The sequence below is a fragment of the Natator depressus genome, chromosome 9, assembly GCF_965152275.1.
Source record: "Natator depressus isolate rNatDep1 chromosome 9, rNatDep2.hap1, whole genome shotgun sequence".
NCBI lineage: Eukaryota > Metazoa > Chordata > Testudines > Cheloniidae > Natator > Natator depressus.
This window is the reverse complement of record NC_134242.1, coordinates 101,083,853-101,111,161: the sequence shown is the minus strand read 5'-3', so window position 1 is coordinate 101,111,161 and position 27,309 is coordinate 101,083,853. Positions and strand designations below refer to the sequence as shown.

Sequence of the window (27,309 nt, the reverse complement as noted above, 5' to 3'; positions counted from 1 at the left end):
AGAGCCCACATAGCCAGCCAGAGCCCTCTCCCCGCTCACACCCCAACCCCCTGTCCAGCCCAGAGCCCCCTCCTGCCCCCCGAACCCCTCATCTCTGGCCCCACCCTGGGGCCCATACTCCTCCCACACACCAACCCCCAGCCTGGAGCCCCCTACTGCACCCTGAACCCCTCATCGCAAACCCCATCCCAGAGCCCACACACCCAGCCAGAGCCCTCTCCCCCCTCACACTCCAACCCCCTGCCCCAGCCTGGTGAAAATGAGTGAGGCTGAGGGAGAGCGAGCGATGGAGGGAGGGGGGATGGAGTGAGCAGGGGTAGAGCCTCAGAGAAGGGGTGGGGCCTCAGGGAAGGAGGCGGGACAAAGGTGTTCGGTTGTCTGCAAATAGAAAGTTGGCACCAAGGGGCAGCCCGTGCTTCAGCCTGTGGTCCCGCTCTGGGGCAGCCCGTGGTCCCGCTCTGGGGCAGCCCGTGCTCCAGCCCATGGTCCCGCCCTGGGGCGGCCCGTGCTCCAGTCCTGGGGCAGTCTGTGCTCCAGCCCGTGGTCTTGCTCTGGGGAAGCCCATGGTCCCGCTCTGAGGCGGCCTGTGCTCCAGCTCTGGGGCAGGCCCAGCCCATTGTCACCACACGACCAGGCCAGGCCGTGATGTCAGCGCCCCCTTGCTATGAGGCCACGCTGAAGCTAGTGCCTTTCCAATCCGGCTGCCAGATCAGGCTGCGCCTCAGCTGCCTACCCTGTCCCCCGACATGAACTCCCTTGCCGTGATGGGGCCTGGCAAGCTCTGCATGGCTGCTCGCCACAGGCTGGGCTGCAGCTCACAGGGAGTTTCCCTTGGCTGTAGAGTGAAGCACGCACTGTGCCTACCCCCGAGGGCTGCCGAGACCAAGCACTCTCCTGCCTGCAAGCACGCGGGGACGAGGTTTTGTACAGGAAGCAGCAATGAGTGCGGAAGTGGAGAGTCAGCTGCGTGGTATTCTCCTTCAGCAGCGAGCACTCGGCCCGTGAGGAGCTGTGACACAGCCAGCTCTGCCGGCTGGCCCCGGCGCTCAGAGAACGCGTGGCAGTACAGGGCCATAGATTCCCCTCTCTCTCCCTCCTCTGCCAGGAAGGAAGCTGGGATGTTCCTGACTCTAATCCTCCTGCTCTCTGGTCGCAGCCTGCGAGCCATGGCTGCCCAGAGCCCACAAGGTAATGCTCGCGCTCACTGTTCTCTGAATCTCAGCTGCCAACCACGTTCCTGAATCCGCTCCCTGCCTTTGTTCTACAGGCCACGTTTGGAGCTTGAGGAACGTGCCTCACTGAGAGGCCACCCCAGGCAAGGCAGAAGTTCAGCAGCATGAGGCTTACGGGGGGCGATGTGAATATCTAGCAAGGGGGAGGCCATGCTGGCTCTGGAGATTGTGCGCTGTCTGTAGATCCTTTGACCTGTGGGTTCAGAGCCATCCCATCTTAGGCAGGCATAAACTCATCACCACCTGATGGTGGTTTGGGGGCCTTTGTGAAGCATTTGGTAAAACTCAGGTCACTTACTCATGGTGCCTTGTCTGGATCACAAGTCACCGCCACAAACTGGCCCCTTTGCTGTTTCAAGGATAAGGCCTGAATGGTCCACAGAGGCTGAATTCACTTCTCCCCCTAGACCCAGGGCTGAGGCACGTTGCCAAGGGTGGGGGGGAAGAGGCTTGCATTGCTGCATCCTCTGTGGCCAGAGGCCACCACTGTGTCACTTGGGCACCTCGTTGTGCTACAGGGGCTCAAAAATATATTGGCACCAGTGACATAGCAATGACGAGCGAAGACACTGCTCAAGGGATGACATCTGTCCACAGGGCAGTACATGGCGTCCGTCAGGGTGTCTGTCTGCAGGGACATGATGTGGTGTCCATCGGGGGATGGCTCTGGGGGAGTGATGTCTGACTGCAGGGGCAGTACATGGCATCCGTCAGGGTGATGTCTGGTGTCCGTGAGGGTGATGGCTGGGGGGGGACATCAGGCCTCAGGGCAGTACGTGGCATCTATCGGTGATGGCTCAGGGTGGTGACGTCTGGCCACAGGGCATTGCGTGGTGCCTGTCAGGGTGATGTCTGGCCGCAAGGCAGTACGTGGCATCTGTCAGGGTGATGACTCGGGGGTGACAGCTGGCAACAGGGCGGTACGTGGCGTCCGTCAGGGTCACAGCTCAGGGAGGTGATGGCTGGCCGCAAGGCAGTACGTGGCATCCCCAGCCTATCAGCACCACTCCTGCATGGCTGCAGGAATTGGGGAAGTCCAGCAGGGAGCTCCTGAGCTCTCTGCTTCCCCCACTGAGGCAGCAAGCAAGAGGCCATGGGAAGACTCAAGGCCAGATCCCGCACTGGAAGTACTACGTTGCAAAGCTGCCAAGCTCCCGCCCTCATCTCCGTGGGGAAAGAGGCTCTAATCTCATCAGCCTCCAGCTTGAACCCTCAGAGCACAGGCCTCAGGTTCCAGGAGTGGGGCAGGAGGTGGGTGCTGCTCATATCCATTCTCTCTGGAGAGGGAAGTGGAAGGGTCAGCTGTAGACCACAGGCAAAGATTCAGAGAATGAGTCAGTTTCTTGTAATGCTGAGTAAGGAGCTTTATTAGAATAAAGAACACAGCATTTTCCCATAAGTCCTGCCAGGCCCATAGGCCTGCAATGCAATTACCAGAGCTGCTCAAACTATCAGCCATGGAGAGTCCCTCTCTCACTGCATGGAGTTTAGCAGCAGGATGTGAGGCCCTGATAAGTATCTTCACCGTGGGTATAGTTTTCAGATGTGTATCTGCTCTAGTCTCTGTTTTAGTCTGTTCTGACGTCAGTGGGGAGGCTGGTAGGCCCTTGTGTAGTACTCTCATTCCGAGAACCTCGGCAATAAACTGGGATCCTCGCTGAACAGGCAGCCAGTGCTCCAGGCTTGCCTCCCACACACAAAGAGCTATCTCAACCAGCATTGCTGTTCAGGAACATCTTGGAGTGATAGAGACCCTGCAGATACCACTAATCTCTCAAGCTCCCTGTTGTTCAGACATTCTCTCTCTATATGGGTGCACCTGCTCTCGGTGTCTGGAAAACCCGCTGCAAGCTTCCCATCATCTCGGCATAAGAGGCGCATCCCAGCAAAACCACAGTTGCTAGCATCTGTTACTCCTGAGGGCATTCTGGGCCAAAAATTTAAATCCGCAAGTTTTATTTATCAGTAAATGAATGCGGAGGCTTCAGCATGGCAGTGGGAGCACAGGCCACTGGCTGCATGAAGGTGGGAGATCACCATGCAGCCCCCCACCCCGGGACACGGACTCAGACAGTAACCGTGTTAGGCGGTTTGTGACGAGATGGGACCTGTGAGCGCACGCGCTGGAGAAATGAGCTCCGAGCCGTGACCTGACCTGTGGAACTGCAGTGGCTCCAGTACACTTTTAGGTGGTGGCATTTTAGGCACTTTGACTTCTGGCTGCGTCGTCATCCCTTCTCTTAATCATAGAAATGTTGGGCTGGAAGGGACTTCGAGTGGTCATCTAGTCCAACCCCCAATGCTGGGACAGGACCAAGTAAACCGAGACAGAGGCTTTGGATTCTTTGACCATGGGATGGTGTTCCAAGAAGGAGGAGTGCTAGGCAGAGACAGGCTCCACCTAATGAAGAGAGGGAAGAGCATCTTCGCAAGCAGGCTGGCTAACCTAGTGAGGAGGGCTTTAAACTAGGTTCACTGGGGGAAGGAGACCAAAGCCCTGAGGTAAGTGGGGAAGTGGGATACCGGGAGGAAGCACGAGCAGGAGCGCGCGAGAGGGCAGGGCTCCTGCCTCATACTAAGAAAGCAGGACAAACACCAAGTTATCTCAAGTGCCTATACACAAATGCAAGAAGCCTGGGAAACAAGCAGAGAGAACTGCAAGTCCTGGCACAGTCAAGGAATTATGATGTGATTGGAATAACAGAGACTTGGTGGGATAACTCACATGACTGGAGTACTGTCATGGATGGATATAAACTGTTCAGGAAGGACAGGAAGGGCAGAAAAGGTGGGGGAGTTGCACTGTATGTAAGGGAGCAGTATGACTGCTCAGAGCTCCGGTATGAAACTGCAGAAAAACCTGAGTGTCTCTGGATTAAGTTTAGAAGTGTGAGCAACAAGTGTGATGTAGAATTAGTAGGGGAAGCAAAAGTGGACGGGAACCTGAGAGGCAGTGACCATGAGATGGTCGAGTTCAGGATCCTGACACAGGGAAGAAAGGAGAGCCACAGAATGCAGACCCTGGACTTCAGAAAAGCAGACTTTGACTCCCTGAGGGAACTGATGGGCAGGATCCCCTGGGAGAACAACATGAGGGGGAAAGGAGTCCAGGAGATCTGGCTGTATTTTAAAGACTCTTTATTGAGGTTACAGGGACAAACCATCCTGATATTGCTCGGGCATGCAGGAGTAAAATCAGGAAGGCCAAATCACACCTGGAGGTGCAGCTAGCAAGAGATGTTAAGAGTAACAAGACCGGTATCTTCAGGTATGTTAGCAACAAGAAGAAAGTCAAGGAAAGTGTGGGCCCCTTACTGAATGAGGGAGGCAACCGAGTGACAGAGGATGTGGAAAAAGCTAATGTACTCAATGCTTTTTTTGCCTCTGTCTTCACGAACAAGGTCAGCTCCCAGACTACTGCATTGGGCAGCACAGCATGGGGAGGAGGTGACCAGCCCTCTGTGGAGGAAGAAGTGGTTCAGGACTGTGTAGAAAAGCTGGACGAGCACAAGTCCATGGGGCCGGATGCGCTGCATCCGAGAGTGCTAAAGGAGTTGGCGGATGTGATTGCAGAGCCATTGGCCATTATCTTTGAAAACTCATGGCGATCGGGGGAGGTCCCGGACGACTGGAAAAAGGCTAATGTAGTGCCCATCTTTAAAAAAGGGAAGAAGGAGGATCCTGGGAACGACAGGCCAGTCAGCCTCACCTCAGTCCCTGGAAAAATCATGGAGCAGGTCCTCAAGGAATCAATTCTGAAGCACTTCGAGGAGAAGAAAGTGATCAGGAACAGTCAGCATGCATTCACCAAGGGCAAGTCATACCTGACTAATCTAATTGCCTTCTCTGACGAGATAACTGGTTCTGTGGATGAGGGGAAAGCAGTGGACGTGTTGTTCCTTGACTTTAGCAAAGCTTTTGACACGGTCTCCCACAGTATTCTTGCCAGCAAGTTAAAGAAGTATGGACTGGATGAATGCACTATAAGGTGGGTAGAAAGCTGGCTAGATTGTTGGGCTCAACGGGTAGTGATCAATGGCTCCATGTCTAGTTGGCAGCCGGTATCAAGTGGAGTGCCCCAAGGTTTGGTCCTGGGGCCGGTTTTGTTCAATATCTTCATTAATGATCTGGAGGATGGTGATGCACCCTCAGCAAGTTTGCAGATGAGACTAAACTGGGAGGAGAGGTAGATACGCTGGAGGGTAGGGATAGGATACAGAGGGACCTAGACAAATTAGAGATTGGGCCAAAAGAAATCTGATGAGGTTCAACAAGGACAAGTGCAGAGTCCTGCACTTAGGACGGAAGAATCCCATGCACCGCTACAGACTAGGGACCGAGTGGCTGGGCAGCAGTTCTGCAGAAAAGGACCTAGGGGTTACAGTGGACGAGAAGCTGGATATGAGTCAACAGTGTGCCCTTGTTGCCAAGAAGACCAATGGCATTTTGGGATGTATAAGTAGGGGCATTGCCAGCAGATCGAGGGACGTGATGGTTCCCCTCTATTCAACATTGGTGAGGCCTCATCTGGAGTACTGTGTCCAGTTTTGGGCCCCATACTACAAGAAGGATGTGGAAAAATTGGAAAGAGTCCAGCGGAGGGCAACAAATATCATTAGGGGACTGGAACACATGACTTATGAGGGAAGGCTGAGAGAACTGGGATTGTTTAGTCTGCGGAAGAGAGGAATGAGGTGGGATTTGACAGCTGCTTTTCAACTACCTGAAGAGGATGGCTCTGGACTGTTCTCAGTGGTAGGCAGGTGACAGAATGAGGAGCAATGGTCTCAAGTTGCAGTGGTGGAGGTTTAGGTTGGATGTTTGGAAAAACTTTTTCACTAGGAGGGTGGTGAAGCACTGGAACGGGTTACCTAGGGAGGTGGTGGAATCTCCTTCCTTAGAGGGTTTCAAGGTCAGGCTTGACAAAGCCCTGTCTGGGATGATTTAGTTGGGGACTGGTCCTGCTTTGAGCAGGGGGTTGGACTAGATGACCTCCTGAGGTCCCTTCCAACCCTGATATTCTATGATTCTAGACCATCCCTGGTAGGTCTTTGTCCAACCGGTTCTTAAAAATCTCCACGGATGGGGATTCTACAGGAGACCTTGGAAGCCTATTTCAGAGCTTAACTACCCTTGTAGGTAGAAAGATTTTCCACAATATCTAACCTAGATCTGCCTTGCTGCAGAGTAAGCCCATTACTTCTTGTTCTCCATGTCCACTGAAGGCAGGACAGTTAATCACAGTCCTCTTTTAAACAGCCCCTTATCGTAGTTGTAGACTGATCAGTCCCTCCTCAGTTGCCTTTTTTCCAAGACTAAACATGCCCGGTTTTTTAACCTTTCCTCACAGTCAGGTTTTCTAAGGCTACATCTACACTACGGCACTTACCGCGGCACCAGTGCTGCTGTAGGGCTTGTGGTGGAGATGCTCTACACTGACGTGAGAGAGCTCTCTCGTCGGCTTAACTCCTGCCTCCACGAGAAGCAGTAGCGGTATCAGCAGGAGAAGCTCTCCCTCCGAAACAGCGCTCTCTACGCTGACACTTCGCTCGGTGTAATTTATGTCGCTCAGGAGTGTGGATTATTCACACCCCTGAGCAACACAAGTACATCAAAGTAGATGTAGACGAGGGCTAAACCTTTTATCATTTTTGTTACTCTCCTCTGTACTCTGTCTCCCCTATTTTGGGCATAGTACTCCAACTGATGCCTCACCAGCGCTGAGCAGAGCGGGACAGTTATCTCCTCTGTCTTACATACAACACTCCTGTTAATACACCCCAGAGTGATATCAGCCTTTTTTGAAACTGCAGCAGATTGTTGGCTCTTACGCAATTTGTGCGCCACTATAACTCCCCCACACACACATTCTTTTCACCTGTACTAACACCTAGCGCAGGGGTGGGCAAACTACAGCCCAGGGGCCAGATCTGGCCCCTCAGGGCTTTGGATCCAGCTCGCAGGATTGCTCCCTGTGGTGCCACAGGCCCTGCGCCGCTCTCCGAAGCGGCCGGCACCACGTCTCTGGGGCCCCGGGTGGGGGGAGCAGAGGGCTCCTTGCGTTGCCCTTGCCTCCAGGCACGACCCCCCGCAGCTCCCATTGGCTGGGAACAGGGAACCGCGGCCAATGGGAGCTTCAGGGGAGGTACTTGGAGGCATGGCAAAGGCAGCATGCGGAGCCCTGTGCCGCCCTCCCCCACAGGGCCGCGCAGGGACATGGTTCTGGCTGCTTCCCAGAGCGGCGCAGCGTGGGGCCAGAGCAGGCAGGGAGCCTGCCCTGGCCCTGGTGCACGCCGCTGCCATGCCTGAACCCCTCCTGCACCCCACCCTCCAACTCCCTGCCCTGAGCCCCCTTGTGCACCCCACACCCCTCCTGCACCCCAGTTCCCTGCCCTGAGCCCCCATCACACCCCGCATCCCTCCTGCACCCCAACCCTGAGCCCCTGCCACACCCCACACCCCTCCTGCACCCCAACCCCGTGCCCTGAGCCCCTGCCACACCCCAGACCCCTCCTGCACCCCAACTCCCTGCCCTGAGCCCCATCGCACCCCACACCCCAACCCCCCCCAAGCTCCCTCCCGCAGTCCGCACCCCTCCTGCACCCCTGCCCTGAGCCCCCTCATAGACTCTGCACCCCTCCTCTGCCCCAATCCCTTGCTCTGAGCCCGTTCCTGCACACCATACCCTCTCCCACACCCCACACTCCAACTCTCTGCCCTGGCCCTGCATACAATTTCCCCACCCAGATGTGGCCCTTGGCCCAAAAAGTTTGCCCACCCCTGACCTAGCCAGTTATTCCCCATTTTGTAGTTGTGCATTTGATTTTTCTTTTTAAGTGTAGTACTTTGCACTTGCCTTTATAGAATTTCATCTGGTTGATTTCAGACCAATTCTCCAATTTGTCATGGTTGTTTTGAATTCTAATCCTGTCCTCCAAAGTGCTTGCAACCCCTCCTACCAAATGTTATAAGCGCACTCTCTACTCCATTATCCAAGTCATTAATGAAAATAATGACTAGTGCCAGACCCAGGACTGACCCCGACAGGACCCCACTAGATCCACCCTCTCCATTTGACAGTAAACCATTGATAACTAGTCTTTGTGCCCCATCTCTTCCCAGAACAGCATCCCACAGTGGAAGAAACTGAAGCTCTTCCTTTGACACAGTCTGTGCTGCCCTGCATTTGTCTCCAGGATGCATGTCCTGGCCTGGGCCCTTCCCTTCTACTAGAAGGATGGACCCAGACTCTGACTCCTTCACCCTCACACCCAGAGCCCTGTAGTCACTGCTGACCTGCTCAGGGTGAGATCCAGCAGTGTCGTTAGTGCCCATGTGGATGAGTAGCACGGGGTAGTGGTCAGAGGGATGGATGAGCCTGTTCAGCCTTTCAGTAACATCTTGGATGCAGGATCCAGGCAGCATCTGCACCTCCCAGGACCTCACAGGGCGGCAGATGGACACCTCCATCCCCCTCAGAAGGGAGCCCCTGACCTCTGGCACCCTGTGCATCCTCCTCTCAGGTGCTGTGGCCATGATCCTCCCAGCTTTGAGGGCAGCTGGCTTCTCCTCGGCCACTGGGGTCTGCCCCTCACCTCCTGTTGTCAATACAGCTACCAGGTTTTTCACCTCGATGGACAAGACTTGAGGTGGAGTGGGATAAGGGAGAGCACAAGCTACTGCCCAAGGTGGCCAGCTGCCAGTCTCCTCCTCGTAGAGCAGCTGGTTCTTGGTCTGCAGTCAGCCAGAATCCTCCACCCAGATGTATCCATGCGCATCCTGTCAGTTAAGTCCTCCTGCTCCCCGATGCTCACCAACAAGCCACCTCCTCCTGCAGCTCTCTGACCTGCTTCCCGAGGGACTCCCACAGCAGACACCCCTCACACTGAGCGATTCTCCCGGACTGGCTTTCCTCGGCAAGGACATGCAGGCTGCGTTCCCAGCAAGCCAAGACCAGGGCTGGCAGGGCCTGCCTGGTGCAGGCAGAGGAAGAGCTAGCAGTGGTGATGGCGATGCGCCGTTTGCTTCCCACTGTGGGTTCTTCCTTGTAGAGCACCTGGAAGGGAAGGGGGGAAAAAAAGAGAGGCCTGACAACTATAGCTGGGGTTGTCGGCACTTTTCTTTATCTAATTTTACTCCTGCAGCCTCAGTTGCCTTCAGAATTTTACCTGCCTTTCCGTTCTTCCCAACATCCCCTAGACTAGCCTGTCATCTATGTGACTGTCTGTTCCCGCCAGGCCTGGCTCCTTTCCCTTGCACCGATTTCTGATCAGGCAGTAGCAGAAGCAATGCTTTCAGGGCTATGATACAACTGCTGTCAGCTTAGCCCAGCGGGGCGGGGCGGGCTCACGTCTGGGCTCGGGACAAGCCACACTGGGTCCCCGTCAGGCTTAAGGAAATAAAAGGTGTGTAATTTAGCTGCTGCCCCTTCAGGCAGGGCACCACCTGCAGCTGCTGGTGAGGGGCCAGTCTGCGAAGTCATTTGAGACGAATCAACCAGCAGCCCCACAACAGGCCCATCTTCCCTCAGGGAGGCTCTGGCAGACAGGAGTCTCACAAAGCTCAAGCTGCTGAGCTCTCCCTCCAAGCGTGACCCCTTCCAGTTGGAGCAGGGCTGCCTGAGCCCCAGCAACTTGTTAACCCTTCGTGTATCTATCTCTGGGTGGAGTGGAAACAACCAGAACCCACTGGCTGCAGAGGGCCCAATCCAAAGCCCTGTCAAGTCAGTGGGAGTCTCTGTTCCTGCTGCTTCCAGGAGCCTCTTTATTGCTGCACAGACACGGACAGACCCCACCCGGAGTCAGTAATGAGCTCCCTTGCCTCTGTTTTCTCCAGCCTACCCACTCTTCCTTCCCTTGGGGAAGCCTCAGGCTTGGGCAGAACAGCCCCTCTTGCAGCAGGCTCTGTGCTGGCTGTCCTTTAAGCAGGCCACCACCTGCGTACGTTTTAGGAGGCCCATCTCCTGTGCTGTGCTTCACTCTTGGAGCCACTCAGGTGCACTGAGAACCTTCATTCTGACATTGTTGACATCGGAGCACTTCCCCCGAATGTTCTGTTCCCTTAGGTTTGGGTAATTATTCATGTAGTGCCTAAGTGAGCTCTGCACTTCCCAGAGCTATGCAAAACAGGTCCCAGCTCTCCTCTCTGCTGGAGACCCTGGAACTCCTTGAGTGAGCCCAGCAGCTCCAGTGGGTTCTGCGCCTTTCTTGGTTGTGCCTCATCCTGGAGGATTTGCTGTCAGCTCAGGGATAGCATGACCAAACACAAGCTCATCTTCCCTCCCCAAGTCCTCTCACTGCTGAGCACAACAGAGCATGGAGCCAACCACATCTTGCTGCCAGCACCCTTCTCAGAGCCGGACCCATCACTCAGCCATGCCCTGAGCACCTCCTACCGCCTCCTGGGATCTCTGACACAGACCTCATCTCCCTCCTCATCCAGTCAAGATCATCTCTGGTGCCCAGTGCCGCACTTTACTGCCTTCCTGGTGGCCTGTCATCACCCCCTCGTCCTTCAGGCTCATGCCAGACTGCAGCCTCTCCCAGGCAGGGACCACGCCTTGGAGTGTGAAGGCGGCACCTACCCCATATCTGAGGCTCAGAAATAGCTAACAGTCTCTAAGGCAGGCAGGGCTGGCACGAGCTACTGAAGGGCGGTTTGGAGAGCTCTGCAGAATTGGGGGTTCGTTTCCCATGCAGATAAATCTGTCCCATTGTAATAGAAACCATTTTCCCTGTCCCCTTTCCAGCTGGCAGTGCCTGAAGTGGGAAACTGTCAGCTAAATTCAGTTACCCTGGCTGCCCTCTTAGCTCAGGGCCAGTAGCACTTAACATGTGAGCACATGGTCTGGGCTGGGTCACCCTCGCGCCCTCCCCCCCTCCATTGAGAGGGACACTCCCATCTCACAGCCTGTTACGCTGTAAGGCCTTGGGGGCAGGCACCGTAGCGAGCAGTACAGCGCCCAGGACAGCGGGTCAGCCCGAGGGGGGCAGGGGCAGGTCAGACACTAGCTGTACAGCCATCCTGATCAGCCAGCTGCTACTCTAACGTCAGTACCCCCAGCAGCAGCCTGCATTTGTCTTGTGCTGATAGCGGAGGCAAGAAGCTGGGTTCTGTCCCTGAGCCAGCCTTGGCATTTTGGGGGGTCCCCCTAGACAGCTGCTTGTCTCTCCCCACCCTGGGATTGCAGCCCCTGCCTACGTGGTGGGCACTCAGCTCTGCCCAGCTGTGCCAGAGGCAGGAGCTGGCGCTTGGTCAAGAGTTGAAAGCCACACCACATTGATACGATCATTGCAACCATTTCCACTTTTGCTACAGACCAAGCCCAGGGAGATGACCAGTCCCAGCATGCAGTGCCCCTGGTGGGGCTAGGCAACAGGGACAGATGCAGATTGGGAGAGGCCCAAGCCATGCTGCTGCCTTGGGCCAGTGAGCGAAGTCTGGGCCCATCGATCCATTCAGCAGCTCTGCTCTTCTCAGGCTGGTTCCTAAGGGTGTGTCCGCCCTGCAGCTGGGAGCGAGCCCCAGCCCAAGCAGCCGGACACACACTAGCTCTGCTTGAGCTAGCATGTGAAAAATAGCAACATGCACATGGCACCGTGGTCTGGGACCTGGAGTCAGGCAGCCTTGGACTCAGCTAGCTGGCCTGAGCCACTGCCTGCACCACCACAGCCAGAGCAATTTTAGTTTTAGCTCCCATAAAGCTAACCTCAGAGGTTTCCCTCTGTCCCTGAGTAATCATCTAGGGCCCCCTTGGGAGGCTCACTCATACCCCCAGCTCAGCTTCAGCCCACAAGTCTTTCCACCATGGGCATCCTGGGGGTCTGCTCTCTCTTTCTCCACCTTTGGGTCTGCTGGTTGATCAAGGGCCATTCCCCCCATCCCTCTGTTTGTTCAGGCTCTCTGGCCCTCCCTAACCTCCAGCTCATCCCTGGTCTGCATCTCCTTGGCACTCTGTTGTGGGGGGTCCCCATGAGTCCCTTGGCCCCTGTTAAGGGCTTTCTTCCCTTTCATTGTGAGTTAGGCTCTGTTGCCTAATGGGTTCCTCTCCTTCCTCCTCTGGTTTATTCTTTTCTCCCCCTTCAAGTTTAATTTTTCCCTCCTTGGGATTCCTCTTCCCCAGTCTGGGGACCCCTACACCAGCTTGTTTTCTGATGGAGAAGGGACTCCAGTCGGTACCCAACACGGCAGGGCAGCCCTTCCATTACCCCCACCTGTTTCCAATATAAACTCCCTCAGACCTTCAGAGGCACTACTGCTAGAGAACAACATTTCTTACCTCCATCAGCACATGCTAGGTTTATACTTGCTCCTGGAATCATCCAGTCGGGTTTCAGCAGCTCCCACCAGACCGGAACGCAAGCTGAGGCCGCATCTACATTACTGAAATGGAGGACAGTTTCTTTCCCTTTTTCTTCCCTCCAGTCCCGGCCCAGATATGAGACTTGGGAAAACAGCATTCCACGTACCGGCAATCTTTTTTTATGAGTCCCAGCCACCCACACTTGTAACATGAAATGGACAAGCCCCAGCTAGAGCTCCTCTGGATTCTTCCTTTCTATCTCCTTTCCAGCTGGAGATGATCTGGTCTTCCTCCCAAACACCCATCCCATCAGGTCGGTCCTCTCCTGGGGAGATCTGCCTTCGCAAATTCCTCCACAGTTTCATGTCTGGAGCCACAGAACCTGGTTGATGCCAGCTGACCCACACCTGTATTTTCTTGGGGAGGCCATAGAGGAATTGTTCAGTGTGTCCATTATCTTCCTCACTGTTTGGGTGTCTTGGGTTCAACAAGCAGGTGGCCCAGTCCATAAACCTTTGGGCCAAGGCCTGGGGCCGCAAACCTCCACCCACCTTGTGGATCGGAACTTTTGGTGGTACTGTTCAGGCCACCTGATCCTAGATGGTGGCCTGAACCGCCTCATAATTCCTGGCCTGCTCCTCAGAGCCATACAGGCCACGGGGTCTTTCCTGCACAGAGAGGGGCCAGCCTTCGGGCCCAGGTCCCCTATCCCAACCAGCACCTATAGCTGCCCTCTCCAAGGTGCCCAGGAATTCATTGGATCATCCACAGGGCCATCCTACACAGTCCTAGGCTGTATGTCTGGTGGCCATCTCCCACCGCAGGACTCACCACCAGCTGTGGAAGCTGCTGCTGTGCCTTGGCTGGGTCTCTCAGTAAGTCCTGCAGGCTCTTTTGCTGCTTGTCCAGCCAGGCAAGGGCTGCCAGTCCAGGGGGTGGGATTGCTGGAGCCTTGGCAGAGCCTTCTACAGCTCCCCTTGCTGTTTCACCAGCCACTGCCGGGTCCCCTCCATGGTCCAGACTGCCAGATTCCCCCACTGGCTACAGATCCCAGCCAAACCTCCAAGTGGGAGGGGGACGGGGTGTCCCACTCCTGTCTCTTGTCACTGCTCAGAGACCTTCTTCTGGCCAAGCATCTCATGGTTTATTTCACCATGTTCTCCTCCCCACCTGCACAAAGTCATGCTGCTCTGTATGTACAATATCATACAATCATTAGCTCTTTCAGCCAAGGATGGGGGATGGTATTTTCCCTGGGGGAAGATCGCACCTGCATCTGACTCTGAAAAGCCTGCTTCTCTCTGTCCCCCTGTGCACGTCTTCCTGTGCCTTTTCTACGGCTTGGTTAATGGGCTAATTAGCCTGTGGGGCTCTCCTCAGCCCATCCCAATCCACTAATTAGCACAGCCCTTTTAACCAGGGATACTCCAGAGCACCTACTTGTAGTGAGCAGCATGCTACATCAGTTGTATGGCTCCTCTCATCCCCTAGCAGCAATTGGTGTGTAAAATAATGCAAGAATGGCTACACATAGCCCCCTGCTTCACCCATATAGGGCGTGGCTCTCTCTCCTAGCTATGGGCCTGACCTAAGGGGACATGGCATGCAGGACAGCTATCCCTCCTGCTCTTAAGGCAGTGGCTCTCAACTTTCCCAGACTGCTGTGCCCCTCTCAGGAGTCAGATCTGTCTTGTGTACCCCAAATTTCACCTCACTTAAAAACTACTAGCTTATAAAATCAGACATAAATTACCAAGTGTCACAGCACAGAATTACTGAAAGATTGCTACTTTCTCATTTTTACCCTACGATTATAAAATACATCAATTGGGATATAAATCTTGTACTTACATTTCAGTGTGTAGCATAGAGCAGTACAAACAGGTCATTGTGTGAAATGTTAGTTTGTACTGACTTCGCTAGTGCTTTTTCTATGGTAAAACTAGGCAATGATGTAGCTGAGTTGATGTACCCCCGGCAGAGCTCTGTGTACCCTGGTTGAGACCCCCTGCCGTAAGGTATGTGCTGTGTCCTGTACCCCAGGAGGAGCCTCCGAAGCATTGACCAGTAGCCCCACAGAGCCCAGCCCTGAGGCACACTCAGGAGTCTGTCCGCAGAGGCTGAAATGCAGCCGTCGCACTCCCTGTAGGCCCTGCCCTGGGTGGCTAGGTAGCTCTGACAAGGTTAGGCCCAGAAGCCCCAGCTCAGGGGCATGGCCCACTTTGCTGCCCTGGTTTCTCTTTGCTGACTGACCACAGCCACCCAGAGCCGGGCATGGCCCTCCCGAGCCTGCGTCCTGCGGCTGCTTACAAAGTGATGCTCACCACAGCCCTGCCTGCAGGCTCAGCAGGGGCTTTCCAGGCCCCAGCTCCCCTACTGCCGAGTGTCATCCACAGACCCAGGGTTCAGCTGGGTTCAGCCAGAGCCTGGCAGGAAAGGGCCATTCAGGCGGCTGGGCGCTCAGCCCGGGGGGGTGGGGGGGGTGGCGCTGCCTCTGCCATTGGGTTTGCAAAGGAGGAGGAACCAGTGGAAAGTTTCAGTAGATGGGAGCAGGGGGCAAAGCAGGGAGGGGAAGAAGCAGCAGGATGAGGGATTTAACAGCTGTATTTACCCATCACTGGAGAACCGGCTCTTCCCAGGCTGGGCACAGCACCCTCTGCTGACGAGACCCAGCATCCATGTGGCCCCATAGCAGCGGGGAGGGGGCCAGCATGGGGCTTTCAGGCTGCAAGACATGTTAGTAAACAGCGACATTCCGAGCCTTGGTCACATGGATGGAAGCCACAGGGATGTGTGCTGTGCAGGGCTGGGCAGTGGGTTCCTGGGGGGGGGTGTTACCCCACAGACAATTCCATTGAGTAACGAGCTCTCGCTGCACAGGTACTAACCGGCAGCGGCAAAAGGCCAGGTCACAGTGAAACAGCATAATGCCCTGGGGAGTCTCCAGCACAGCCTCTCTCTCGGATCCCTGCCCAGCCATACCATCTCCTCATGGGCCCAGGAGCCATGGCAGGCACGGCAGAGCCTTAGGCACATGCCACAAGGAGCCCAATAGCCCCACCCCAAGCCTTGGAGTGGCAGCAGGTTTTGGAATTCACGCCCCCCTTGGGGCTATCGGTGCAGGCTCTTTGCAGACTCAGGCACGAGTCAGTTACACTCCGGTTACATGTTCAAGCTTTTCTTTACATCCGGGGGGCTAGCAACAAAGTTTATTTTTTAAATGAAAGCTGAGATTCTGGTCTCGTCAAATGACACCAGGAGCTGGGCCTGTGACTTGGGCTTTTAGTGCCTCCGCCTTAGTCTGGCCCTGCCTGGGGCAAGCCAGGCTGCTGGGCTTTTCTCTGCCCTTGGTGTCTTGCAGCGAGCACAGTAACACCTGGCCCATCCCGCCGTGGTTCGGAGCCGCCCTTCTCCCTCCTTGGCCGGGGAGTTGCTGCACTGCTGCTGGCCCACACAGCCCACCAACTTGTGCGTGAAGGGCTCTGGGGGCAAGAGAAGCAGCAGGCCCTTCCACATATGTATGCCCTGGGCCAGTGACTCCCCAGAGAAGCAGGCTAACCCCACCTTGCTGAGGGCAGGCAGAGGCAGGACCAGGCCACAGGGCCAGGACAGGGTGCCGAGAAGGAGAGCAGCCAGTGGACCAGGGCTTTCATTCCAAAGCGAATGAGCCATATGCAGTGCAGGCGGAGGGGAGGTTGCTGCTTACAATCTGGTGTGTTTCTGCTGTGCGGTGTCCTGTTTTTAGGTGTCTCAGACTCGCTTGCCCTTCCCACCAGGGACTGTGTGTGCTGGGTTATTTCTTCTTGTAAAACCATTGTTCTCCTGGTCTGGGGAGGTTGGAACTAGTTCAGACCTGGCTGTGCTCTGACGTGGCCCACAGCCAGTGCCCCATTCACAAGACAAGCCATTTCTGAGAATCTCTTTTTTGCAACCAAAACATTTCTCATTTCCTTCTCTCTCTAAACTCAAAATGTGTCACAGAGCTTTGGCTCGAACCTGCCCCAAGAGTTTCCCAAGGTAGGTGAAGTTGGGGGATCTCAGTGCTATTGACCTGTTTTTGTAATCTGTCCAATTGTCTGAAAGCAGAACCCCAACTCTGGTCATCTCAAATCCAGCGGTGTCAGTACATGCCACACCCTCTGCCATTTCCATCTCTCAAACACCAGATCATCTCAAACTGCCCCGTCACTCAGACACTTGGGCACGAAGTCCTCAGCCCCCAGAAAACTCCAACCAGTGCCAAATGCTGCAGTGCGTCTCAGCAACACGAGCTATCAGGAGCATGTCACACCTGTCCTCCTCTCCCTGTGTTGGCTTCCCATAGAACATAGAGTTGAGTTCAAGATCTTGGACCAGATCTTCACTGTGCTCAAAGCCCTGGGTGCAGGATATCTAAAGTTCCAGGAGCCAAAAGTTCTGGGCCATGGACTGGTTGGCAGCTCTGCTCTTCTGATGCAGGAGAACTGTTCACCACCAGAATAAAGTCCCTGTTTGTGGCATGAACTCCCCCAGGAACTAAAAACTAGCACTGACCTCACCACATTCTCTTCCGAGTGCCTGGCACACTTCTCCAGCCTGCCTTTGTTAGTACAGACCCAGAGCACCATGCATGTGTCAAATAATGCTTTTTTTCTTTGTTTCTCCAAATCCCTACGCAATTTCCTGCTAAGAGTGAAAGGGAGAAAGAACACGCCCCATGCAGCAGATGTCAGTTAAATGACTTCATGCACCGGAAGGCAGAGGAGGAGGGCAGGATAAGAACCTGAACAGAACGGAAAGCTTTACAGCTCTGATATGGGGGCCTCAGATGGGAAATCAAGAAAGCCCAAACTGAGCAGGGGTCCCCAATCTTCTGCACCGTTCCAGCATCTTAGACTGATCCCAGATAGCAAAATGCTAAGTACAGGTGTGAACTGGCTCATGATAACTGCTCATCATTTAAAAACTCCTTACACAATGTTCTTCCACTTTAACTTATTCCTACAAATGCACCAACACCTACAAACCCAGACAAGTTTGGCGTTTCTATCTTCAGTCATTGGCATTATCCAAGCACAATGTATGGGAGAGAGGGCATTCTGGATGCACACATAACCCCAAAGCAGTGAGCCAATTTAGCTGAAAAATTAACATAAATCCTCTTCTGTGGGTTATAAAGGCAGGGACTTGAGCCTCCTCTGTAGCACATGCTCCCCACATGCCTAGACCACAGAATGTATGTACATGCTGCAGTCTGAAACCCGCACCCCGCCTCAGGAATCCTCCTCCCTGGTGGGTCAGCCATTCGCATGCTCCCCTCACACAGCGCTGGCTTTGCGATACACTTCTTTTAAAGTGTGGGCTAGTGGGCAGAGCAGGGATTGGGAGTCAGGGCTCCTGGGGTTAGTCCTGATTCTGCAGCTGAATTGAGCAGGTCACTCAATCACAAAATGTGCTTCCCCTTGTAGGCGTGGAGTGCATAGTCTTCAACGATCAGTACCTGACCTGTATGTGGGGCAGCAAAGCGACACTGACAGCCAATTACTCGCTCTATTACTGGTACATTCCCCCAAGGTAGGTGACTCTTCTTTGGGGCTGGGCTACTCATACCTCGTCCTGTGGGTTGTGTTCCACATTAGCATGACCCAAGCAGACAAGTGCAAGGCCAGTAACCATCCTCCAGGAAGTGCGATGGGTTCCCCAGCAGTGCTCAAGTACCTTGTTATGCATTATGGGGCAGTCTTTGTGCCCAGGCTTAATGCAGAGCTGGAAGCAGTGGAAAAGTTTCCCACGCCTGCCACCAGTGAGGCTGGAGGTGGGGAGAGTGGCTCTGCCTGGCAGTCCTGTGGCACTGGAACACAAGAGGGAGTGGCTGAGATGGGGCCTGTAGGCAAGAGGGCACACTGCGGGTGGTGCCCGCAGGCTGAGGGGAGTGAAGAGCAGAGCTCTCCTGCTCTTGGCACTTCTCGCAGAGTCCCTGATCCCACCAGGGAGGGTCCCTAAGAGCCAGACTCTGAGGCTCAGGGAGCTAGGGCACTGCCACAGCAGAACCCCTAAGAGGCCAGACTGGCAGCTTTGGGAACCCTGGAGAGTGCTTGTTTCATGCCATCCCAGGACTGAGCCCTCCCTGCCTGACACGCAGGGCCATGCTGCTAACAGCACCCAGTGGGGAACAGGCTTCTCTCATGGGCACTTTATGTCTTCTGTGACACCACCCTCGGAGCCCCAAGTACCTGGAAAGGCTGGGGTCTGCACCTCAGCCTAGCCTCCAGTCTAAATAGAGCCAGTGAATTCCCCATTGGGTGACACAGAATCGCACCAGCGCTTGTCTAACAGTGCCAAACCTGCTCCTCAGCCCCAGAACCAAGCCCAGAGCAGAAGGTGCATTCAGAGCCCTCCCCAGGCACACGGAAGTCCTGAGAGAAGAGGTGCACTGCACCCCGCACAAGGGCTGGGGGCTGGAGTGCACAGCAGAGATCATTCAAAAAGCAGAGCTGAGGGCAGCATCCAAGGACCCCAGCTTTGCAGTTTTCTGCTGTCCTTGATTTCTGAGCTCTCCCCATAACCCGCTCTGTGCCTTAGGAGTGAAAACCACATGCCAGTTGAGGAATGCAAGCACTACCTCCAGGAGGAGGGCATCAACACGGGCTGCTGGTTCAACCACAGTGAGATCATCCAGTTCCGCCCCTTCTACATCCACGTCAACGCCAGCCATGGGGGCAGGAGCCTCATCATCCCCACCAAAGGCATGAAGCTGCAGGACCTAGGTATGGAAGAGCACAGCTCCGGCTGCACCAGCGAGCTGACACCCATGGTCCATGCTGGTGCAGAAGCTCCATACAGGACACTTCCTCCCCCACTCTATGGTCCCAGCCCAGCAGCCGCGGTACATCAGGAATAGGTGAAGGGAGGCTGTCACTATCGGCCACACACTCCTTGGGGGCCAGTGGGATGACAGGGAGGAGAGAAATAACAGGTTTGCGTTATTCCAAAAATTCTTGCTTCATTAGGAGGCACTGTTGTCCCTCAATCCCAATGGCATCTCCTGGGTCAAGTCATATTTGACCATTACGGAGCAGCAGCTGTTTCTCAGCAAAGGAGAAGGGTTCACATTATAAACTCAGGTTCCACTCCCTTGCCCAACTTCCCCACAAAGATGCCAATGCCCTGAGGTTTCACACGCCCCCTCTCAACCCAGGGTGCCAGGGACCCAGGTGGGGTGAGAGACACAGGAACTGGCCAGCCCCCTCCCCGTTCTGATGCCTGAGGACTTTACAAAGATGTTGAATTAGGGTACGGAAAGTGGGCTGTTGCTGATGAGTGTCAGCACCGCTCACTGAAATGTCCTGGTGCCCTGAAAGGGCCAGCATCAGCTGGAACTTTGGGAAATAGACTAGTTAGAGACAGCGGTTTTCCGATCGAGCCCCTCTGAATCCCATCACCTGGCACTTCTAAATGTTCCCTGGAAAAGAACCAGTGAGGGCCTGTAATGGGTCTTCTGCTCTCTGCTGGGGTGCCCCCTTGTGGCTGCACCCAGAGATTAGCTCTGCCCCATCTGATGCCCCCTTCCTTTGGTCACTCACACCACAGCCCCTCTTGCTCTCTGGAGTCGTAGTGCTTCCTCTTCGTGGCTTGGCCCTCCAGCCAGGTCACTACAGTTTGCCCTTCCAGGGTAACGAAGGCACACTGGGCCAGCTGTCTGGGTGCCATTCCAGGCAGTCTTCCCAGTTCAAGATTATGCCACTAAGTAGTTAGTAGGGGACCCTACAATCAGTAGCCACAGTCTGCATCATCTCTACCCGTGCTGCCATATCCCTGGGCCTCGTCCCACTCTGCCCTCCACAGGCTTCCTTCTCCACCAGCCCTCGGGGTAACCCTGTCCCTCAGAGTCAGGTTCCCAAGCTTCTGCTCCCCACACTAGGTTTCCTCCTCTTCTCACTAGGCCCAGAGAGTGGCTACAGCCCCTTTGGCTCTCATGTCCGAGCTTTATACCAGCCCCCCCCCTCACTCTGCCAGATGGGATCCACCGTCAATCAGTACTCATCAGCCAAGCCTCAGTCTCCCTTCCCCAAGGTGCAGCCTCCCATGTTAATTAGCTCCTTCTGAGCTCGTGTAGCCCTGCAGGGCTGGTGTGGGGTGAACCAAGGGCACCGGAGTTCTCCCAAAAGTGGGGGCCCCCCGCCCCTCCCCCTGAGGCCCCACCCCTGGGTTGGGCCAAGAGCAGCCCCTGTCCGCCCCCTATGCCCCCCGTTCAGGGCAGGTGGAGGGACCCAGGCTCCCCACAGCTGCCCACGTGGCTCTCCCCAACCCGGCTCTGGCGGTGGCAGCCTGGCCACGGTAAAAGCTGTGCGGTCAGGTGTGAGACCCTCCACCTGCTCTGGGCGGGGGAACCGGGGGGCGGGGACACGGCCCGGGGGCAGTTCTCAGCCTCCTCGCTCCCAGGCCGGTGTCTCCCTGCACAGGCCCCATCTTGAGAGGAATTCACCTCAGTGCGCCTAGGCCTCATGCGCCCTGGCGAGGGTGAAGAGCACCTGTTGACTACAACCATACAAGTGAAGTGGCTCCCTGTCCAGGGCATGGGGCATCCCAACTGCCCCCTCCATCCCCTTCCCGGGATCTGGGACTCTGGGGCTGGGGCAGCAGGAATGGAGCGGGACTGGCCAGCACTGCAGCAGCACCTAGCCCCGCTCCACATCCAGCATGCTGGGACGCCCCCCCGAGCCAGAGTACTGTCTGTCTGTTGCAGTGAAACCCGCTCCACCTGTGAACCTGACCATCCAGAACATAAGCAATAACCAGCTGCAGCTGACCTGGGACTCCATGTACCTCAAGCCCCTCTGCTTGGAATATGCTGTCAAATACAAAAGCAACCAGGACACCAGCTGGACGGTAATGGCAACCAGCAGCCTGGCCCTCCTGTGGCCACCCAAGGCAGGGGCAGCTCAGAGGGGGGCCCCAAGGGCCACAGCCTGTCATCCGCTGCAACCTTTACCCCAGGGCTCATATTCACTGGTCCCCTGCCCTTCCCAATCCCCCATGTGCTAAGGGGCTAAGGGCCATGCCAGCCTGGGGCTAAGTTAATGCTGCTGCTTCACTGCACCTCAGGATTCTTCTGGCTTTAAAGCACCCTTCACGTGACCCAAATGCCCCATCTCAGGCTGCAGGCCCCAGCCCATTCTCCTCCTACCCACCACTAACATGTTCTCTCTGGGAGCCCCTCAGCCACCTGGAAGCACACCGCTGCCCGAGGGCCAGCTGAGAGCCCCCTACGCCACACATGACCTGGGGAGCAGCGCAGTCCCTGCAAGGCTCCAGGTGCTGGGACTTATAGGCAGAACGAGGTTCCTTGTGCCCTTCCTGTGCCTATAGCTGGCTGAAGCCAGGCACACCGGGGAATGGGCATGAGCCCATGCCAAGCAGGGGACAGGGGCTGAGCCTGTAGTTTGTGGACATGGAAAGGGGAGGGAGACTGTAGCAGGGCTGAGCTCCATTCTCCACTCACGTGTGGCGAGCCCAGCCTTGAGGAAGCCAGGCCACATTTCACAGCAGGCACTCAGAGCATCTCCTTGTGCACTGAGCCGCCCACCCTGTCTCACGTGCACGGGACCTTCTGTCTCTGCCCCAGGAGCACTTGGTCAGTGGCAAGATCTTCTCCTTCCCTAGCGTGGACTACGAGAAGTATTACACCTTCTACGTGAAAAGCAAGATCAATCAGTACTGCGGCACCACCCAGCTCTGGAGCGAGTGGAGTGTCCCAGTGTTCTGGGGCAACAATGCAACAGACCAGGGTAGGTGACACCCCTCGCGGCCAGGGTTTCCCAGCTGGTCCCCGGCCCTGGGTTGTTGCTAAGGAGCATCCTTGGCCCAACAAGAGAGAAGATGTTTATTATTATTATTATTTGTAGTTGCATAGTGCATAAGCACCGACTCCATGGGCCCACAGCTGTCCCTTGGGTAGGGTGAATCGGGTCAACAGCCCTGGGCCCCACGCTTTGGGGGCCCCGTGCTTCAATAAAATCGGGACTGTCCCAATATTTAGCCCTTTGTCCCATGTCCCGACCAATGTACAATCAGGACGCCATTTGTCCCAATATTCAGGTGGGGAGGTGAGGCGGGAGGGCGAGCGGGGTGAGGAGGTGAACGGGGAGGCGAGCGGCAGGCGGACAGGCAGGAAGGGGGTGAGGGGGCAGGGGGTGAGGAGGCGGGCAGACAGGGGCGGGATGCACGCCGGGCGGACAGCAAGGAGACGAGTGGGAGGCTGATTTGTCCGGGCCCCGCACCCCCCTAGGGACAGCCCTGCTAGTGCCGACAGGAGAACCCCTCCGTCTGCGTAGGCAGCAGGGCAGCGGCAGCGTTTCAAGCAGAGCCAAGCGCCGAGACAGCCTTGGGCAGCACGGCAGGCCGCCAGCCAACCTTGCCGAGGTATCTGTAGGCATCCCGGGAAAGGGATCTGTAAGGGGATAAGGCTGGAGCTTTGCAGCTGTTTCTGGGGAGGCCCTGCCGAGCAAGAGGGGCTGCCGGGGGGAAGCGCCAAAGGGCTTGGTTGTAAATGTGACAGGTGGACAATGGAGGCTGGCCTCACAAGGCTGTGGCGCCAGCATCGGCGGCTTGATAGCAAATGAGAGGAGAGTAGGGTTGCCAAGTTTCTAATCGCACAAAAAACCTAACACCCCTTCCCCATGGCCCCGCCCCTTCCCTCCCCCAGGCCCCACCTCTGTCCCACCCCCGCCAGTGCAGCGGGACTAAGGCGGCTTCCTGCCCGCCCTCGCTCCACACCGCTCCCAGAAGCGGCTGGCATGTCCCTGGGGCCCCGGGGAGGGGGGAGTGTCTCCGTGCGCTGCCCCTGCCCTGAATGCCGACTCCACAGCTCCCATTGGCCAGGAACTGCAGCCAATGGGAGCTGCAGGGGCAGTGCCTGTGAGCAGCGGTGCGCGGAGACCCCCCCCGACCCCCCCCGGCCTCTCAGGCTAGAAGCCGCTGCCAGAGGGATGTGCAGGAAGCTCTCAGGAGCCACCTGAGGTAAGTGCCGTTCCCCTCACCCCCTCCTGCACCCCAACCCCCTGCCCCAGCCCAGAGCCCGCACCCAGCACCCAAACTCCCTCCCGGAGCCTGCCCCCCACACCCCCTCCTGCACCCCAACCCCCTGCCCCAGCCCAGAGCCCCTTCCCATACTCAAACTCCCTCCCGGAGCCTGCCCCACACACCCCCTCCTGCACCCCAACCCCCTTCCCCAGCCCAGAGCCCCCTCCTGTTCCCGAACTCCCTCTCGGAGCCTGCCCCCCGCACCCCCTCCTGCACCCCAACCACCTGCCCCAGCCCAGAGCCCGCACCCCGCACCCAAACTCCCTCCTGGAGCCTGCACCCCACCCACATCCAAACTCCCTCCCAGAGCCTTAGCAGGTGTGTTGGGGGGGGGTGGGACTTGGAGCCACTGGGCACCACCAAAAATTATACAAACCTGCCGTCCCTGCAGGGGGGAGGGGCGTGAGGGCTCTGGGTGGGCCAGAAATGAGGGAATTGGGGTTCAGGAGGAGGCTCCGGGTTGGGGCAGGAGGTTGGGGTGCGGGGGGGTGAGGGCTCCAGCTGGGGGTGCGGGCTCTGGGGTGAGGCCAGGGATGAGGGGGTTGGGGTGAAGGGGGCTGGGGCAGGGGGTTGGGGTGTTACGGGGTGCAGGAGAGGGTTCAGGGTCCCGTGACACTTACTGTGGCTCCCAGGAAGCGGCTGCCAGGTCCCTGCGGCCCCTAAGTACATGGAAGGCCAGGGAGGCTCCGCGCCCTGCCCTCACACCCACAGGCGCCGCCCCCGCAGCTCCCACTGATTGCGGTTCCCAGCCACTGGGAGCTGCAGAGCAGCCACTTGGGGAGGGGCAGTGTGGGGAGCCTCCCTGTGCCTAGGGGCTGCAGGGACCTAGCGGCTGCTTCTGGGAGCCACATGGAGCCAGGGCAGGTAGGAAGCCTCCCTTAGCCCTGGGCCCCTGCTGTGCCGCCAACTGGGCTTTTAAGGGCACGTGCCGATCAGAGCCACCAGGACCCCTTTTTGACCAGGTGTTCCAGTCGAAAACCGGACGCCTGGCAACCCTAGACAACAGGCAGGCGGAGAGGGACTTGAAGGGAGACAGGCAGTGATTTGCCGCGCTAGAGAAGGGAGAGCCCGAGGCGAGATGTAGAGAAGGGGGTGACGTGGCCAAAGCAACAGGGTAGGAAAACGCTCTGCAGCTGCATTCTGAATGGATCTGAGCGAGGCAGGACGCCAGAGGGAGGCAAGTTGCAGGGATCAGGGCGTGAGGCCATGGGGGCCTGGCTGGGAGGTGTGGCAGGGGGTGGATAGGCCGGCTATTTCCCAGAGAAGTTACACAGAAAGAATCAGTAAGATTCAGACACAGCCTGAGGTTGAGACAAGTGCTCATTTCTGCCCACATTCCCAGCTGTGTGGGGTTCCTGCCTGCTCCCAGCCAGGAACAGCCCCATGGCCTCTCGGCGCCCGCCCCCCCTACAGTCGGACCACACTGGTGGTGTGTCGGCATCACCCGCTGTGCATCTCCTCTGCAGGCACGGCCGAGGAGCAGGCACCATGGTTCTGGATTCACGTGGTTCTCCCCATTGCCTCTTTGATGCTCTTCCTAGTCCTTGTCATTTTGCTGATTCGAATGGAAAGGTGAGTGTCCCGCTGCTTCCCCAATAGCCCCCAACCCCTGTGCACAGGTATGGAGAGAAGCCAAGCCTGCTGCTAGCGCATGGTGCAGGCTGCTGGGGCTCAGAGCAGAGCGGTGACCCAGACCTGGGTGAGTCCCAGCGCCGGGTCAGCTCTGTGGGCGGGAGAGAGGGTGGGAGCAGGGTTGGGCCAGGAGGACCCACCCGGGGAACAGGGCAGGAGGGCTGAGTCAGAGGACACCAACCGGTGCCTGGCTGAGGAGGGCCCCAGGGCCCATGTGTCTACAGCCAGGCTCCAGGGGCTGCCATTCCTCACTAAACAAGTCCTTTCCCATTCTGCAGAGTCTGGGTCATTCTCATGCCCAGAATCCCCAACCCCAGCAAGAACTTCGAAGAGCTCTTCAACACCCACCAGGGCAACTTCCCGGTAAGAGTGCTCAGCTGGGGACGGAGGGGCCGACGGGCCGGGCCGGGGACGGAGGGGCCGACGGGCCAGGGCGGGGACAGAGGGGTCGGGTCGGGGACGGATGGGCTGCCGGGCCAGGCCGGGGACGGAGGGGCCGACGGGCCAGGACAGGGACAGAGGGGCCGGGTCGGAGACGGAGGGGCCGATGGACGGGCTGGGCCGGGAGGGGCTGATATGCCGGGCTGGGCCGGGGACCTGCTCCTCGGGATGGACAGACAGATAGGGCTCAGCCAGGCACCCACAGACAGGGGCACCTGCTCCCTGGCGAGCTGGGACAGACACAGACAGACTGGCTGTTTCCCTCTAGCGATGGTTCAGCTCCCCTGGGGGAGCGCACCTGTGTCTGCCCCGCGCTGCTGCCCGCAGTGTTAACCTAGAGCACGTATAAGAACGTGACACACTGACAGTCCCTGTGCCCGGGTCCTGGCCATCCAGCTGGCCCAGGGGAGTCAGCCTGGGCATATGCGCAGCCAGAGCTGCCCCAACCTCAGGTCTGAATTTGGCCCAGAGACTCAGGGTCCATCTACACTGCAGAGGAAGAACCACGACTGCAAGTCTCAGAGGCCGGGTCACCTGACAGCTCGCGGGGCTCCTGCTGTGGAGCTAACACCAGCAGTGTAGCTGCTCCTGCTCGGGCTCCGTAACCCAGTGAGGGGGGGCTCGAAGCCCAGGCTCCAGGCCAAGCAGGAACGGCTACACTGCTGGGCTTAGCCCCCTCGTTGGAGCCCCACGTGCCCAGGCCAGTCGACCTGGCCTCAGACTCACCGTCGCAGGGTTTTTTGCAGTCTAGGTGAGCGCTAAGGTGCTGCACCCATCAGCCCGCCAACCTGGTCCCGGCTCCCTGCAGGTGCCTCCAGGAGCACGTTAGGTGCTGCCTCGCCCCCGCTGGACAGGCACAGTGTGACCCTCCTCAGCGCCAGCAGCCGCTGGCTCTGCCCTAGCCAGGGGAGAGGGGCCCCTCAGCTGGGCCATGGGGCAGCCCAGGAGTGGGCAGTAGGGGAGTGACTGCTACAGGGGGCCTCCTTTAACTTGCATTTCGCTCTCTTGGAGGAATGGGCCGGAGTCTCCAAGGACATCGTGGAGAGCTTTAAACCTAACTATAGTGAGAGCTTCTGCTACGTCAGCGAGCTGCCCCCCAAGGAGGGCAGCACGCCCCTCTGGGAGGGCCGTGACAAGCTGAGGGCCCCCCCAGGGCGCTTCTCAGCCCCAGCCTCCAGCAGCAGCCCTGGGCTGAGCCTCTTCAAGAACAGCTACGTGGGAGTGTGACATTACCAGCAGGAGTCGGGATTGTCTGCTTCTAGCGCCTCTCCTCACACTGCACCCCCACCCTCCTTGCCCCGCCCCAATGCCTCCCCCATCCACCCCAGCACCCCTTGCCCAGCGCCTCAAGCACTCCCCCCAGCCCCCGTCTGCAAGCGTACACCTCTTTCCACATACACGACTCTCCCCTCATCATTCTTTTAGTGCCCCCCCGCATGCACTTTGCATCCCTGCCAGCCGCCATGCGGCTCACCAGCATAAGGCACCTGGCCGTGTGGGTGCTGTCCCCCGAACATTTGTCCTGCTTGGCCTTGCTGCCCCTACTGCTCCCCTCATTCTGCCTGGGCTGATCAGGGCCCTGGCGGAGGAGCTCTCTGGCTGGTGACTGTGCAGCAGATTTACAAATAAAAACAGTCTCAC

At 57.2% G+C, this 27,309-nt stretch overlaps 1 protein-coding gene across 3 annotated transcripts; it reads left to right on the top strand.

Annotated features, from left to right (window-relative positions):
- The first annotated feature begins 920 nt into the window (after nucleotides 1–920).
- IL2RG (interleukin 2 receptor subunit gamma) lies at nucleotides 921–27,309 on the top strand. Of its 3 annotated transcripts, XR_012640811.1 has the most exons (9): nucleotides 4,664–5,180; nucleotides 17,982–18,087; nucleotides 19,096–19,280; nucleotides 21,260–21,402; nucleotides 22,139–22,301; nucleotides 22,802–22,935; nucleotides 25,062–25,167; nucleotides 25,506–25,590; nucleotides 26,680–26,734. XR_012640811.1 is itself a non-coding variant. In XM_074962817.1 (8 exons), the coding sequence occupies exons 1-8, from the start codon at nucleotides 1,119–1,121 to the stop codon at nucleotides 26,893–26,895; spliced, it is 1,074 nt and encodes a 357-aa protein (XP_074818918.1). In that variant the 5' UTR covers nucleotides 921–1,118; the 3' UTR covers nucleotides 26,896–27,309. The 3 variants fall into 3 exon arrangements, 2 of the variants coding, with proteins under 2 accessions (XP_074818918.1, XP_074818917.1); XM_074962817.1 differs by lacking the exons at nucleotides 4,664–5,180; nucleotides 22,802–22,935 and adding an exon at nucleotides 921–1,188 and having other exon boundaries at nucleotides 26,680–27,309; XM_074962816.1 differs by lacking the exon at nucleotides 22,802–22,935 and having other exon boundaries at nucleotides 4,667–5,180; nucleotides 26,680–27,309.

Bases quoted from the DNA above. Each gene is read 5' to 3' on its own strand.
- IL2RG (XM_074962816.1), top strand. From the start codon at position 4,748: ATGGGGCCGGATGCGCTGCATCCGAGAGTGCTAAAGGAGTTGGCGGAT. The intron at 5,181-17,981 runs GCAAGTTAAAGA...TTCCCCTTGTAG, and splicing joins CTCCCACAGTATTCTTGCCA to GCGTGGAGTGCATAGTCTTC. The intron at 25,591-26,679 runs GTAAGAGTGCTC...GCTCTCTTGGAG, and splicing joins CCCACCAGGGCAACTTCCCG to GAATGGGCCGGAGTCTCCAA.